General features: G+C 41.8%; 1 protein-coding gene across 1 annotated transcript in view; it reads right to left on the reverse strand.

Moving 5' to 3' along the window:
• Positions 1–1,034: 1,034 nt before the first annotated feature.
• The window catches only part of ECHDC1 (ethylmalonyl-CoA decarboxylase 1), a 41,251-nt gene continuing 24,408 nt past the window's right edge, over positions 1,035–17,877 (reverse strand). Inside the window, exon 6 of the mRNA XM_061989865.1 lies at positions 1,035–1,674. Coding sequence (XP_061845849.1) covers positions 1,269–1,674 — 406 coding nt within the window. The 3' untranslated portion in view covers positions 1,035–1,268. The remainder of the gene's footprint in view (positions 1,675–17,877) is intronic.

The following is a 17,877-nucleotide window of genomic DNA, read 5'->3' on the forward strand; positions in this document are numbered from 1 at the left end:
GCTCCCCTGAGCCTGATCAGATCTCAGCCCCTGCTGCATTTAGAGGCAAGTGCATCCTAACCAACAATATAGGAAACTCTGAGTCATGGATATATCTGTGTGGTTTTGCTCTCACAGATGTTTCAGTTTAAGAATCATCTGCCAAAGCACTGACTAGATGTCAGTTTCTAATTTCTAAAGAGAAAACCCTCCCCACTGAGTTATCTAATTACTTGCACAGTCACAAAGAGGAGAATGAGTTCAAAATCTGGTCACCCTAAACATGGCCTACCAGTAAAAATACTCCAAGTATGACACAGACAGATCCACAAACAAGTCCTTCCAGAATACTGAAGTACTCAGATCACCCAGTCAGTGAAGGACATTCCATCTCGGGGCATAACACATCTTGGTCTTCCAGGACTTCAACTAGATACTATGTAAAGAACCAGGACAACAGCTTTGCAAGTGCTCAGTAGCACAGGTCCAAGCTATGGGAATGTGCAGATGCATATGCAGGCTGTTGGTACCTCAAGCAGTGAGAAGACACCTAAATGCATTTAAAGACCTGAATCGGTGTCAGTGAATAAACTCCTCAGTAAGCTAGAGCTTCTCCTGTAAAAATCACCATTAAAACTGAAGTATCCTTGGATACTTTCATAGCGATTATACAAAGAACTGATTGAAGATGAAAAAAGCAAAAGTATCGTCTCATCAGTTATCATCCCTTCAAAGCTGCTTAAAGACAGTGATCTCATGTTGGGGAACTCAAATTTTGTGGCTTTAGATGCACCTGTTCTGCAAATAAATAAACCTCATATCTTCTAGGCAATTCATTTCCGTGGCAGTTGGAAAAATTAAGCCAAAAGAAAATAATCTTCAGCCTCATTCCAAAAGAATTACAGTTCTATTCTCAGCACAGTATTTACCTTTACATACTGATTTCACTAATCTCCATTCAGTGGGTGATTAGAACAGTAAAGAATCTGCTAGGGATTTCTCTGTGGTTGCACACTAAATATGTCTGCCTAACATGAACGACAGGAATGTTGATGCCAGTTTAAATGAGTAAGTCCTTAAATAATTCAGTTTAATTCCTGCTTTAGTCACAGAATTGCAGAATGGTAGGGGCTGGAAGGAGATCATCTAATACAACCCCCCTGCTAAAGCAGGTTCACCCTGATCAGTGGGTTTTGAAAACCTCCAGAGAAGGAGAATCCACAGCCTCCCTGGAAGTGGGGGAAAAAGTTGAAGTGAAAGCTTTGTTTGCAAAAAGGTCAAGAAGACCATCATTTATGTTTTGGTCTTCTAACCAATGCCTGCAGATTGGCAGGCCCACCCCATACAGTTCCAAAAATATCCTTCTCTGTCCTTAGGGCTGCTTCCAGTGGTAGCTCTCTTCCTGCTGTCACCACCTTTTTTGCAGCCCGAATCACGCTGGCTGGACCCTCTGTGTATTGATCCAGCCAGGCTTTGGCTTCTTCCAGCGCTTGGGTTTCATCTGACGATGCCAAGGTCTGCTCAGAGAGCCTGAGGTGCAGAGCTGCCTCAGGGCCCACGCTGGCAGCCCCACTCAGCAGCCGGAGGGCAGCCTCACTGCCCACGATGTGCACCAGCCGGGCGGCTCCTCCCCAGCCTGGCACCAGGCCCATGTGCTTGTGGACAAACCGAATTTCACTCCCAGGTGTCATCAACCTGTCGATGAAGAGCAAACACACAGAGGTCAGTCCTTGAATTGGCTTCCGGGTTCAGCTTGCCTGCACTCAGCTTTCTATCTTCTCCTCCCCTCTGCTTCCAAAGGCTGATATAACTTGACAGTCAGAGCTAGAGTACCTTAATTTTTACATCACCCAGTGCCTTAGCTGCAGTTTTTGGCCCTTCTCAGAACAAAATAGGGAGGCTGCTGCAAGTAAAGGCGCTTAATGCCCATGTTGATGCCTGCAGCCAAAAGTCAGTTCTAAAAAGCGTTTGGAAACTTAACTGCAAACACTGGAGAGGGCACGTTACACTTGGTCACAGTGTCAAAACTGCTTTGTTAACTCATGTCTGAAACAACAGGGCTTGGGGTGAAACCCAAGCAAACTTGCCCACAAAACATATTTCTCAAGAGGATGGATGATGGTCTTAGTATTGATCTGTGCTGGGGAGGTTCTATCAGCACCACATTGTTGGATTTTAGCAAAGCTGGGTTGGGTTTTTTTCATCTGTGCTTTAGAGGGTCCATGTGAGTTGGATTTCTGACTGCTTGCTACAGCACGGGAAGTCAGGGTGGATGCTCAACTTAGGGCTCACAACATAGAAGTGGTTTCTTTTTATGCTTTACAGTGTGTAATACAATTGCTCCCCTCCAGAAGGTAGAGTCACATTCCTTTTTTCAAGGACTTCACATCTTTCCTGCTTTTCTATGGTCTGTCACCTCCTTTATTTAAGAACACACCCTAGGGCTGATTAAGCTAACTCCCTGGAGGAGCTCTACTGCAGTGGATTGTACTCCCTGCATAGCGTTCACACTGACACACACTCTGTGGAAAAAGCCTCTTGAAATAGAAACATATAGAAAAGATATACAGAAACAGACCAGCACTTGCTCACTCTTAAGATGGTGATGCGCAATGTGGTTACTTGCTGCTGTTTATAAGGCAAGGGACGTAAATTACACTTGTGGAGTAGTTTAGCTTCTACTTCAAGCACTAATTGGCTTTCTGAAGATAAATCATGTAATACTAAGATCTACGCACAAGTCTGTTTCTAACTGCAGGTTTTTATAAGGAAAACACCAAGGTGAATAGCTTGAAATGGGGAAAGAAAAAGAAAACCTTTAAAAACACAACTACTTAGAGGAACTCACAGTTTCCAAATCCGCTTAGTTATTGTTAATTGTAAGTTGCCTGGTTGCTTTTTTCTTAACCAGAGCACCATCAGCATTCATGCCACACTACAAAGCACTAGGGCTGAAGAGCTTAGGCTTTATCCCAGCCCCAATACAATGCACAAAGGCAACAGCTGACATGCCAGATTGCATGAAAGCCTTTTTGTAGAGAGTGGGGAGGAAGGCTGTGTGACAAAAGGAAGACAGCAGAGTACTGCAGGGGAGGAGAGGCTTTCAGCTAATATTAACAAGTGCTTCCCAAATCTTGCAAATCCCAGGGAGCTCAGGTCTCTCCACAAGGAACACTGCAAGTCTTCCAAAACTCCTTTACTGGCTCAGCATACTTTGCAATTTGCTGACATCCAGTGTCCCACCGGGAAAGCAATAATGAAAACATTATTAAGGGTTTAATTCTAGCTGTGCTGAGCAATGTGAAGCATTAAAAGAGAAGCAGTCATAAGCAGCTGGGCATCTGATGCCCGACAATGTGTAGGCAGTCTCACAGGACAGCCACGGCAGGTCAACAGCGTTGTGTTTGGATGTTGAATCAGAGACTCTCCCAGGCACCTGGGTTCAGGTCTTAAGGACAGGCATTTCAGTGAATATCCTGAGGACACTGTAAGAGCTCTCTGAAGTTCACATGGGAAGTCAAATTTTATATTAGAAGCACAGCTGATGGATCAGCACCAACAAGAGAAAAGTTGCAAACAGTTAGTATGTGGGAATAGCTTCGTTACTCTGCACAGTCTTCTTCTCCCTCTGAAAAAATGGAACCAAAGATGCTGAAAATAGATGACTCTCAGCAAAATCCATAGAGAGACTAAGAGCCTGCAACTTCCCAGATTCACTGGGATTCACCTCTCCCTACAATAGTCCTTTGAACAAGGTCTACAGAAAATAACTAAGGTAAGTGATCAGTAGCAGGTAAAAGGGTAGTCTTCAGCTGCCTTCAGGTTTAAAAAAGGGTATTTTTGTTTTTTTAGACTTTTCAATTATGAATTCATTTCTGAAGTCACATCATTTCTTACAGAAACCACCCCCCACACTCCCTGTTAGTTACAACACTCCCTTCCAGTCCCCATGTTCAGGGAAGCAATGGAGACCCGAGCTCATATGTGAAGAGGTGTGTGCCACTGCCAAGCTAGCCTGGGATCAGCCTCTGAATATCACCAGCTGCAGCCTCACATAAATATTTCTCTTTTTATTTTATGAAAAGCATTAAGTCTACCTTTTGAGACATGACAGATCTGATCTCCCATTAGATGAATTTAGTAAGAAACATACATCAAGTATTACTAAACACAAGGAGGCAGACATCAAAAAGCTGAAAAGACAGAAGTACCATTCTGCTCCTGAGCTGTTTATTCACTTAGTACTGGCCCTGCCTGAGATAGAATAGTAGATGAATGCAAAATGAACCCTGATTTGACTCAGTATGCCTATTCTTCTCTGCCAGGTCAAGAGAATTTAAATCTGGGTTTCCTGTATCCCAGAGGAAGGTCATACCATTAGGTTGCTGCACACATGCCTTCCCTGCCCTAAAAAAAGGGAAATAAATCTGTTGCATAACAATACAAAAATATTTATTAAATATAATTAATGTACAAAGTAATTGAAGATCTTACAAGCACAGAAAGATCATTCAGAAATGTGAAAGGCAGCAAAATCCTCACAACTTAAATTGGAAATAAGAGGTTAAGGTAATGTAAGCACCAAAGCAGAGCTGAAACTTTCTTTAAGAACATTTTATTTTCATGTTACAAACACTACAACACTCCTAGGAAGAAATAACAGCCACCATGGGCCACATTCAATTTTGGTTTAGTCATCTAAAGCAAATAAGAGCTAGAGTAAATGTTCATGCTGTACATTTTTAAATGTTCTCAGATACGTTAAGTGTTACAAACCCTCCACCTTTGACTGGAAGATTCCTTCATGCCGTGACATCTCATTGTGCCCACAAACTACCAAGTGTCACATCACATCACATCACCTGCAACGTACTGAGAAGAAAGCCTTGTTTGCCATTAACAATGCAACCTAAGAAATCCCAACCTCAAACAGGCACACTTGCTTCCTCAAAGGCAGCACTTGTGAGCTGAGCTACACTTTCCTTTGCTGAACTATTTTCCAGCTACTTGAAGCTGAAGCATATACAGTGAAAGCTGAAAATGCAAGCAAAAATGTATTTTCTCACTTTTTTTATACCTGCTTTTTATAGTACTCATGTTACTGAACTGTTCCAATTAGTATAATCAGTTCCTTGTGCAGAATTAACATTATATTTAGGTTTGTGCTGTCCCTTGCAATTTCATGGACTTTGGGGTTTAAATTATATTCAGCATTCTGACAAGGCAAAGACACTAATGCAGTTTACTAGGGAGGGGTAAATAACATCCTCTGTTGTATGCATTTTAAAAGTTCCTACCACTATGCTTCTGAAACCCATACTGGATAAAAAAGGATTCCTAAAACATTAAACATGTTGTCAGCTACCTGGATTTTGTTCCCATCCCCGTGTGACTTCTAATGTCACATAAGGACACAGCTCCCCACTTACAATCTTCTCCTTTTAGCTGGCATGAGACTGGCACACCATGGAGAGAGGCAGTCAGTATCACATAGGGCCGCAGCATCTGGTTCTCAGCTACAGCTATACAGAGAGAGGGCGGCCAGAACTGTAGGAGATGGCTTTCATCTCACCCACAAATACTTTGGCCTCCTGCTCCATTAATCAACATAAATAATGCCTTTAGGTAAGTAAACTCCTTCACCAAACCTGCTACCTGCTATAAATTTTGGTAACACACATCTATAAGGCAATTGAACCAATGCAAAGTGAAAAATTCTCCACAAACAGGAGTCAAAGGCTTTGGGACACAATTAAAAGACACTCATAATTTCAACATGCTGTAGAGGATAACAAGAGTCAAAGAAATAATAAATCTTCAAACAGAACTACACAGTTTTTGCAAAACACAGATGCAAGACTTCCAGACATGTGAAAAGCAACATGGTCATGGCCAGCCACACATGCATTTCGGATGACTGTCATTATTGAGTGAAGACAGCAAGAACACAATATTGCTATCAAAGGCTTTCAACCAACCATCCAAACCATACGTGCAGCTATTTGAAGCACAGGCAAAGAGGGACATTAAAAAAAAAAAAGAAAACCACCAGGAAAATATTAACAGAATAAAGGTTATCAAGGGCCATACGTTTCTTTTAACCAGCAAACAACAGAAGGACAGAGTTGATATACAACCCATACACTTTCCCAATCGTGGATGTTTTTCTAATACACTCATCAATGTGATATCAGCTTAATTAACTCTTGTTAAAGTAAGTAACAGCCGTGGTATGCTGACATGTGTCCAAAACAGCTTTTTAAAAACACACACTGCTAGGGAGTGCAAGTTCAAGAATTTGTTAGACAACAGGTATGACATTATCTGTGGATGGTGTTTATCACACAAATGGAACTTGTTTTCCGAGGTGGGTATGAAAATTTTATGACCTTGCTTGCAAATGACAAAAGCTCATGTGTGACTAGTTTGGGATTTTGTAACTTTACTCTGCAATTGCTACCAGGACCACCCACTGCAATAGCAGCTCTCAAATGTATGCCGATCCTTAAGGGAGCAAGAAAGCCAAAGTCCATTATCCACTTCTTCCCTATTGTAGTGGTTTTGCCTGGGACAGGTTTTTGGTAGCAGGGGGAGCTACTGTTCTCCTATTGAACCTTCTCAACACTCGAAATTCAGTCCCTGTCCCATCACTGCATCTGCACCTCTTAGTCCCACTCCATCTTCCTTATACTTCTTCAGGATCCCAAGTGTCACAGGAGATCTGAGTATTGGTGGTGAGTTCTTAAAGCACATGATTATGACTCAGGCAACAGCCAGGGTTACACAGGTAATATCTGTAATCTGATCTCCTTTCTTCTCTTGCTGATGCATCAAAACTCACCAAAGAAAATACTGTGTTGCTCTTATACACAAAGTCCTGCTGAACACATGTACTAGATGGGTTGTTTTTAGTCAACTAAGGTGTAACAACAAGTTAATAAAGCAAGGGAGAGTTGTGATTGCTGATACACCAAAAGCCATGATTTGTGATTAAACAGAAGTCCTTTATTTCAGGTTGGTCCAGTGCACTACATAAATCGAGTAACATCTTCTAGGCAGCATACTACATCTCCGGCTTTCCAAAAATTAAACAAAAAGCTTTAAAGTGGATGGTTGAAACACAGCAAGTGTTCAGATAAAGTAGAACTGGGTAGTTGGATGCAAAAGTATTTCCGTAAGAGAGAATTCACTCTGAATCATTCATTGGAGGCCAAAATATTGCCATAGGCATCTAGAGTTAAGCACAACTGTACAATCTGAATAGCTGGGATCCATTGCACACAAAAATCAAGGTCCACGTGTGCCTGAGGAGATGAAAGTATGTGAAAGGGTCTTCTGATAACAGGAGAATAAAGCTCTTCTGTCATGGTTTGACATGACAGCCATTTCTGGTAACGGGGAAGGGGCTGCAAAGATAGTTCCTCTAAGAAGTTGCTCAAAATTCTCCCCAGCTCTGAGCCAGACCCACTTCTGGGGCTGAGCCAGTTGGTTGGCTCCACAATCACTTTTTAAAAAGCAGCAGCTGGAGGAGGAGGCTTCTTCCTGTTCCTTTTTGTTCTGTCCTTCCTTTTTTTCTGGCTCGTGGTGGTGCCAGGAGTGGGAAGAGAGAGAAGAGCGATCATGTGGACCCCAAGGTCAGTGAGGAGAAGGTATACTGGAGCAGAGACTCCCCTGCATCCTGCAGAGAGGATTGGTGAAGCTGAGATTTGTTTGCACTTCATTAAGACTATGCCCAGAGGAGGCCATGTCCCTTGTGAGGGACCCTGTATCGGCAGAAGCTGCAGCTGTTGGGAAGAACCCACACCAGAAAAGTTTGTTAAGGGCTGTGTCCCCTGGGAGGGACCCTGTTTTGGAGCTGGGGAAGAATGTCAGGAGTCATCCTCATCTGAGAAGAGAGAAGCGGCAGAGCCCATCTGTGAGAGACTGACCACATTCCCCATTCCCTACCCACTCCAAGCCATTGAAGGGGAAGGAAGTAGAGATATTGGGAGCAGTGAGCTGGGCTTGGGAAGAAAGGAGGGACGAGGGAGGGAGATCTTAAAGTGCTGGTCGTATTTTCCTCATCATCCTGCTCTCTTTTTTGCTTTTTGTTCTGTTCTTTTTCTTGTAGGTAGTAGAATAAACTTTCCTACTTTCCTCTCTAAGTCGAGTATTGGAGTTTGTTTTGCCCAGAACCGTAATTGGCAGCGAGCCCTCCCTGCCCCCGTCTCAATCCACAATGTCCTTCGTCATCTTTTTTCCTCCCATCTCACTGGGGCCTCCACCATCCTAACGAGGGCGGGGGTTGATGGGGGGCAGTGAGCAAGAGACTGTTGTGGTGCTTCATTGCTGGTTGGGCAAAACTATGACATCTTCTTACAGTCACAGAAGGGCTGAGCTGCGAGCACCTGCCCTGCCCAAAACCCCAACTCCTGGTGGTCTCCTCTGATACTTCTAGCCTCTTTGCAGCAAGCCAATTCTAGAGCTTCAGTTCCCTGGCTCAGGCAGAGGTGCTACGGGATCTTGCCCCAGGCAAATGACAACCCTGAAAACTAGACCATAAGGACCCAAAAGTGCTGTTAGCCTGAAGCTCGGACAAGGGTAATCACACAAGTAGACAAGCTCGCAACTGTTGCAACCGCATGCTATCTAGGGACAGGACAAGGGGTAATATGATGAAGCTGGAACACAAAAAGTTCCCATTAAATATAAAAAAACTCCTATTTTACTGTGAGGGTGATGGAGCACTGGAACAAGCTGCCCAGGGGGCTGTGGAGTGTCCTTCCTCGGAGGTCTTCAAGACCCAACCTGATCTAGGTGGGCCTGCTTTGGCAGGGGGGTTGGACTAGATGATCTCTAAAGGTCCCTTCTAACCCCTGCCATTCTGTGGTTCTATGATTCCATCTTGAACCGCTCCGGTAGCACATACTGAAGTTTGGAAACCTCCAGACTTGCTGCCTTCTCCTCACTTTACCACAGTAGGTGGCCCTGCAAGTTTTATCATGTACCTAGTGCTCAATCCATCTCCAATATCTGCATTCCAAATCTTAACAGTCAGAAAGATACCTTAGATACCATGTACCTTCACATTTAATACATCAAAAACCTATCCTCCTCACCACACATGGGTAACGTTAATGCACATGTAAGAAACTACAGAACCTTCACAGCATTAAGATACACATTCTTGAAGCCTCATACATAAGCACTCCTTGGCAATCTACTACAAAACTCATCCCTACCTTCTCCAGAATCTTTTAACGACAGAAGTAATTCCTAAGTATAGTCTTGAAAACAAGACCTGAATATGAATTGCCACTTTGATATCTTCACAAAGCCTCAGAAAGCCTGAAATTAAGAGCACTGATTGAAGTTAAAGCTGCAGCTCACGCCTGTGGAGACCTAACGTGGAAACTGAAATACTGATAGTTAATTACATGACAAGACTTTGTTCTAATACTGACAACTTGTCTTGTCTAAGTATTTAGTCTCTCAGAACATTCTTAGGACCATAAACCTTACTGGAAAGGCTAGGAATATTTTCATTGGTATTTAACTGCGAAGTATGTAGAGAGTTATTTTTAATTAAAACCCCCTAGTTCTAACCTTGCTCAATATTCCAACACACATGCCTTCCATCGTTATTACAGAAGCTCACCTTAAAATAACTGCATTAACCAGTTATTTTTGCACTAAAAATGAATCTGGAAGCAGCAAGGTACTGTGGGAAGAATATTCTGCAGATGAAATATATAGTACTAAACTAAAATCATTTAGCTACTCTGCAAAGCTGCTGATGAGTAGTTTCTAGTCCCTACTTCAATTTTAGTGACAGATGCTGTTAGAATTAGACCCTCAAGAACAAGACAGACTCCTCCAAAAAGCAAGTTGGGACTAATTAATTGGTCTCTGCCTATCCATTGCAGTGTCTCATCAGCCTCTTTATCATTACACCATCAAATAATTACTTACGTACCCTGTAAAGGGATTATTTGGACAAAAGAGCCAAAGATTTTTCTGAAATTCAGTTTCTAGGTATACTACCACCAAACCCACTCCCCCCAGTTCTCTGAAAATATTAATAAGTAGATTAATCCTGAGAACAGTTAGTCATAATTTCACTTATCTTTCAATTTCACTTGATTAATTGGACAGGCTTTAAAGAATCAAAAAGCCCCAATTATACATTTAATAAATAACTCCTTGCTAATTATATTTAGCAGATTTTAACAATGCAGTGAATATCTGCCAGCCATGACTGCTTTCTCAGCACAGCTTGCTAGTATTAAATCCCCCTGCTCCTTTATCCATATCTTCTACTCTCATGGAGAAATTCACACGTTCCTGCCCTATGCAGAGAAAGAATTAAACTATTGGACATTACAGCAGTTGCTGCTTCAGAGCTCTGGCAACACAAAGTGACATATCCAAAGTGAAAATATGGTCAAACCAATAAAGCTAGGGATTTGTCCCACATGCTTTTGGTGACAGTCTGTGCAGACTGGCATCATAAAAACAACCTCCCAAATCTTTACTTCTTCAGAAAAGCAGTTAGTCACAAATATTCACTCAATAGATGCTTAAATGGTAATTACTAAGGAATATAAACATGAGGATCACAGAATCACGGAATGGTAGCGGTTGGAAGGGATCTCTAAAGATCAGCCAGTCCAACCCCTCTGTTAAAGCAGGTCCACATAGATCAGGTCACTCAGGAATGCGTCCAGGTGGGTTTTGAAAATATCCAGAGAAGGAGAATTCACACCCTCCCTGGGCAGCCTGTGCCAGGGCTCCCTCATCCTCACAGGAAAATAGTTCTTCCTTGTGTCTAAATGGAACTTTTTTTTGTTCCAGCTTCTTTCGATTATCCCTTGTCCTGTCACTAGATACAACAGAAAAAAAGTGATGCCCCAACCTCCTGATATCCACCATTTAGATATTTGTGAATATTAAAGAGATCCCCCTTCAGTCTCCTCTGGGCTGATCAGCCCCAGATCCCACAGCCTTTCCTCATAAGAAAGATGCTCCAGTCCCCTGATCATCTAGGTAGCCCTGTGATGGATGCTCTCCAGAAGTTCCCTGTCCCTCTTCAGCTGGGGAGCCTAGAACTCGACACAGGACTCCAGATGAGGCCTCACCCGGGCAGAGTAGAGAGGGAGAAGAAGCTCCCTCGACCTGCTGGGCCACACTCTTCTTGACGCATCCCAGAATGCCATTGGCCTTCTTGGCCACAAGGGCACATTGCTGGCTCATGGTTAGTTTATCATCATCCAGGACTCCCAGGTCTCTCTGCAGAGCTGCTCTCCAGCAGGTCAGTCCCCAAGCCTGTACTGGTTGTTCCTTCCCAGATGCAGGACTCTGCACTTGTCCTTGTTGAACCTCATGAGGGTCCTCTCTGCCCATCTCTCAAGTTGGTTGTGATCCCGCTGAATGGCAGCACAGCCTTCTGGGGAATCAGCCAGTCCTCCCAGTTTGGTGTCATCAGCCAACTTGCTGAGGGGACACTGTCCCCTCATCCAGATCATTAATGAAGATGTTGAACAAGACTGGCTCCAGAACTGATCCCTGTGGAACTCCACTGGCCACAGGCCTCCAACTTGATTCTGTGCCATTGATCACCACCCTCTGGGCTCTGTCATTCAGCCAGCTCTCGATCCACCTCACTGTCCACTCATCTAAGCCACACTGCCTGAGCTTTCTGATGAGGATGTTACAGGAGACAGTGTCAAAAGCCTTGCTGAATTCAAGACAGAAAACATCTACTGCTCTCCCCTCATCTAGCCAGCCAGTTACATTCTCACAGAAGGCTATCAGACAAAATGGATTAAGACAGTTTGAGGAAATTACGTCCCTTCTGCATTTCTTAGATAAAATTGCACAAAGCTGCTCTGTAATGCCAAATTTCAAGAGAGTAAGAGAAGACTGTAAATATTAATGACTTTTCTTGTTTATGAGCTTTAATCCTCAACCTTTTCTACAGGAATACAATGGAAAGAAGTAGGTCCAGATACTATATAATAAACACACCAAAAAGCCATTCCTCTCAAATCCTTCCAGCAATTTAAAAAAAAAGACAAAAACATACATCTTCTTTCCTTCATGTTAAAGTAAATTAGTGATATCCAAGAACCAAAAAATAAAAAAAATCCTATCGAACCTCCCAAGTACAGAGTGTTCCAGGCACAATCTAAAACTCAGTGTCAAAGGAGTAGGCTTGATGCTAGCCTAAGAAATCTAACCAATTCGAGAGCATACTTTTGTCACAGCTCTTTTCAAATTGCCTTACAGATTTCATGAAATTTTATTTATAGTTACTGAATTGTTTTGTAACACTCTTAGTGCATCAATTTCCCCCCACACTTGCAACAAAAGCTAAGAATCAAGCTTTACATAAAGTAGCCTAGAAAAATATCTCAAGCCTCTCTAGTACATGTTGCCTTTACCACCTACCTTTGCTGCCCTTCAATCAGATTTTCCAATGTACTTCATGGAACCGTAAGGATCAGAGTAAAAATCAGATATTAAAAAAAAAAAAGACTCCTAATTACAGATGTATTTTCTTGACCAAGAGTTAATGTTCTTCTGAGTTGGCTGGGAAACTTCAGAGCACTTCCCAGAGAGCAGCAATGAGATGCATTCTTCAAAGAAAATCTTAAAATAACCATTTATACCACGACTCATTCATACTTTCTGACATCACAGAGTCAAATGAAATGCACAATGATAATGCCATATTTTCATCTAAAGACACAAAGCTAAAATTCTGAGGAGTCCTGGATCAAAAACCAAGGAAGACCGAGTAACAAGTCGGAGGCAGAGATGGAACACAATGTCATCAGAGCAGAAACAGCTAAACACACATAAACTGCTTTAGGAGGAATATAGTCCCCAAGAATAAACAAGAGCTTAAGGTTACTCCACTATCTATTGCTCAAACATTAGGACATTCAACAGAAGATGAGCCTCCAAACAAAAACAGAGTCAACTCAAAGAGGCTGCAAGATTATCAGTTTCAAGGGAAGTCACTGCAGGGAAGAAGCATAAAAATAATATTGTTACTCAAAAAAGATCCTTTGGATTACAAGAGTTAAATTATAATAGGTGGATACATAAACCTTCATGGCCCAAAAAACAACATCTCATCAATACCAAAGTCTGCACTGCAAAAAATCAAAAAAATGCCTAGAAGCAGCAAAAAAGAGCATGATAAAGCAGCAGAACATACCATCCATGGATATAGCAAGACCCAGACTTCAGCTGTACCAGATATGACTCTGTAAGAATGGCCAGCAAAAGCATTTCCCTGATCAAAAGAGAGTGTCTAAAAGAGGGACATAAAGCCTGTTAATTTGATAGAGGGATTATGGAAGGAAAGAAACACAGGGATAGAAACTGTTGCCAATACCCTGCAAGGGGGAGCAGGGCAGCCTCAAACAAGACAAGGCAAGCAGGGCCCTCCAAAGTCTCCTGCAGGTGATGCTCACTGTCATCCTGGCTGCCATCCACATAGACAGCTCTTCCAATCTCATTCTGGACCAGAATCTCCCAGAAGTCAGCTGCCGATGGATATCCACCCAGCAGATCTAGGTTAGGTGTTTTAAATCTAAATTCTTTCCCTCAGGCTGACATTTTCTTGCCTGTGGCTTCACAGAAGCCAGAGAGATAAAAGCATGCTATAAAAAGCTACGTTTGTTCTAAAAGGGATAAATGAAGCTAAGTATTGGAAATTACAGAAAAACTTTTTCTGTAGTAGGAATAAAAAATTGAATTAGATGACAGATTGTGAGGCAAGAAATAGGGGCCCAAAGAAGCATGACTGATTAAAACTCCACAAGCAGTATCAAAGGAAGTAAGATGAGTCTTTGTTGTGTTTGAGGGCTTTTTCCTCATGTCATTTCTCAATAAACTAACAGGAAAAAAATAAAACAAACAGTCAAATTGCAAAGCAAATCTGCCCCATTATCAGAGACAGATTATCAGGTTGATATTTCATGAGGCCTGCATGTCATGCTCACAGGATGTTCCCATAGCCCAGGGAACCATCCCTGCTACAGCAGTTTGTGCATATGGGCCAGGGATGTGCTGTTCAGAGGGTCTGTAGAGACAGGGAGAGTCCTGGCCAGGGGGCTCATGCATCAGGTGGCCCCTTTGCAAGTTGCAATGCAACATAAAAGCTGTGTGAGCCCCACACCATTCCCTTGTCCCCTCTCTTGAGACCGGGCATTCAAGTGAGCCGAACAGATTCAGAAAAGTGCAGGAAAAAGACATGAAAATGTCCTTCTAAATTTTGGAGAGATATAGACTTTTGATAGCAATAAAAAGTTCCCAGTCCATGGGTGCTGCCTTGGATCTGTTTTACAAAACCGCTTGTGCATATGTGGGGAAGGAGCAGTATGAGGCTGATACCACAATTTAAAAGCACACAGAAACAAGAGAATACAGCAGATGGTTACACTGGGGAGTTGTAACTCCCCTGAAGTATGTAGTATAAACTCTGAAACCTGCATGAATCACTAAAGCCATAAAGTGGGATTGTAGCCCCGTCATCGGGATCCTCCTTTCTGCATGCAGTTGTACAACAGCAATCCATGGGGTATTATCCCATTTCTCCTCCCTGCTAATGTCTTATTAACGCTCTCCTAATTACCAGCTACAATTTTATTTGTGTTAGTCTGGTGCCAATGGGTCACAGGCACACTGCAACCTCCATTACCATACCATTGTTTTCAGAGTAGTTCTGCTCTTGACATAGCACTCAGGTCTTACCTGTGAAGCAGGTCTTAGCTGCTTTTCACAGGCTGCCAGAGAACACCAAAATAATACTCACATAAAAATTACTCATGCTGGGAATCTAAAATATTACTTGAGTCTCTCATTCCAAAAAATGAACTATATCTATTTGGACTTCAGTCAAACAAATATTTTAAACAATAGATATGCCTTTCGACTAAAGCAGAGATATTTTAGCAGATTCTTTGATTAAAAAAGATCACTTTGATGTAGAAGTGTTTGATAATTAAAATTTTTAGTAAAACTTGAATGCCAGTATTCATCTAGAAATCTAAAAAACACATTGGAGCTTGTTTTTGAATTTAAAATATTGTGTTTTTTAAATTACGTGAACATTTTCATACAGCATATACACCTGTGTTTATAGTTTCAGTTTCCCACATTTTGTTTTCCATTGTACATGTTTATCAAGACCAAAAGATAACAACAAAATTCTCCTGAACCAAATTCGAAAGCCTCTTAAAGCAGGAATATTACAGTCACACTCTCTGCTCATCTCTGCTGCTGAGACAGAAAGGGGAGAGGGAGCTTCCCAACACTTTGCCTCAGAGCCTGGCATCTAAAATGTCAAAAAGGCAAAGATACTTCACTTGCCCCAACTTATCTGGCTGGAAAGGAACAGCATTTCTTGACACTAGCCTTAAAAGATGAGTTATTCTAATACCTTACAATGGGTTTGATATATCATACTATTGCAATCCACAGTATTAAAGGATTTAAAATATGCCATAACATAACACTAACAACCCTTTGTGAGATCTAGAGTAACACGACACACTTTGAAGTTCAGCCGTCTCTGCATACAGTGCTACTGCATTTGCACATCCTACAAAACCATTTCTGACTAAAGCTAAGGCAGATCATAGACTTGAATCACTGGTGATTAAATTATAATGAAATGTTACCATTTTGTCAGGATACCAAGTTAATCATCTCAAGCAAAAAATGCTGGGGGTTGTGGGTTGGTGGTTTTTTTTAACGGTCACTGTGGCTGTGACCTGTTTGAAGTTTTATAGATATGATACATAATTTCAGTGATAAAGGGAAGGGGGAGCAAGAGGGAGCACAATGTCATATCTCAAAAAAACACATAAATGGGATAGAGACTTTAACGTTAAAACTCTCTATCAAAACAGTAACTTATCTTCTTCACTTCTTTTATAGCACACTACTTACACTGACAGGGAACTAAAGGCAGCTTTAGATCACTGACAGTATGTTCAGACTAGCTGGACAAGAAACAGGCACATTGTGAGCAAGCTGTAACAGATCCTCCACAAATATGCCCAAGAGCGTGACAAATTTTCTTATCCCCAAAAATACAATTTCTCCTAGTATCTTTCTATTTACAATCTTTTTGTCTCTTTCACACCCACGCAAATCCACACCAATTGAAATTACTGTTTTTTTTCTTCAGTCTATGCATTTGCAGTCTTAAGGGTTGGAAGGGACCTCAAAGGACCATCTAGTCCAACTCCCCTACCAGAGCAGGGCCCATGAGTATGAACACATTGGTACACACAACCAAACTGGAGGATAAAACTTAGTAACAGATCATGGAAGTTCTCACACGTAGAACAGATTAAGCACAATAGGAATTTATTTAACATAAGAATTTATAATTTTATTTATTCTTACTGTGACTGCTCAGTTATAGCAGTAGCAATTAATTTCTTACAAACTACAGAATCTAGCAAGAAGGAAGCTGAAGCCACCAAGGTTTACAGGTCCAAACATTCTGCTGTCGTTTCACAAAATTTTGAGTTAAATCTGAAAGGAATAAGAACACAGATGTCCAGCACGCAGGGCTCCAAATCTTTACTAAGACATTGGGTTGCTCTGGATTAGAGGGGGAAAAAAAGGAAATGGGGGGAGAAGGGGAAGATTGGAACCTGCAGTTTGGGAAGGCAATGTTTACAATCAAACTATGAATCACAGAGCAACACCTGCTTACACTTGCAAAACCCAGGGAAACTGAGTTATTTCAGAAACATTTGGTCATTTCAATGAACAGTATCCTTATGTGGATGATTACTCTTCAGATATTTACAATATTAATTATATTGATATCTGGAGTGATAAAGAGAGGAAGAGTTTTATTTCTAGTCCTTCAACAGTACATGACAAGACTGGTAAGTGAGGCAGATAACAGTGATTCTAGAATACATTCACTGGAAGCTGATCCAGTGAAAGTTAGGCAATTAAAAGCTGTGGCTTCAGGGGAAACCGAAGCTCTCCAGTGCCAAAAGGAGAGGACTCTATTCCTATCCCCTCTTGCTCTTTGTCATCATCTTCTAGAGCCCGAGTTCTTCACATTGGCTCTAGCCAATACTACATCTCTTTACAAATAACATTAGCTCACTGTAAGAACAGGACATACGAAGGCTTTCTGTTGCTTTTTAGCAAGACAATTGACTCATATGGGGATCTTCACTGGTGCATGGCCAAGCAGAAGGGAGCTGGGAATAGGCAGCAGGGACACTCTCCTCCCACATCAAGGAGGGCTGTTCAGGTAGCCTGTCCTTCTCGTGAAGCCACAGCTCAACAGAATCCCACTTCAGAATCAGCAGACTGGAATATGCAAGTGCCTCATATTAACTCACTTATGGAGTTATCTGATTATAATTATGTTTTAAAGGATTATTTTGGTAGTGAAGATCAGTAATAGAGCATCAAACTCAAATACCTGCAGGCAGTTTATCTAAACTGGGGATTAGCCACTTCACAGATGCAAGCATAATGGAAAATTTCAATGCATTTATACCCTTCTTAAACCAAATCTCCTTGAACTTTGAAGGCTTCCCTACAGCATACCAACCGCCCAGTGTATCAGCAAGAATCAGCATGGGTCCTACTCTGCATTCCCCAAAATATGTCTTATCTAAGTTTTCTATTATCTGGGATATGTCTATTTATTTTTACTGTGTAACACAGACTCATCTGCAAACAGGATTGTTCAACAGAAAGGATATAAGATTGCATGGCAGAAGCAGTCTAAAATGTAGACATATGCTGAAAACCAAAATAATTCTCCCAGGGTAAGATGGTTTGGCTTCCCAAAGTAAAAAGAATCCCAAACAACAAAACCAACTTGGAATGAAGTAAAAATCAGAAAGAAAAGGAAAACTC

The sequence above is a fragment of the Colius striatus genome, chromosome 2 (assembly GCF_028858725.1).
Source record: "Colius striatus isolate bColStr4 chromosome 2, bColStr4.1.hap1, whole genome shotgun sequence".
NCBI classification, from domain to species: domain Eukaryota; kingdom Metazoa; phylum Chordata; class Aves; order Coliiformes; family Coliidae; genus Colius; species Colius striatus.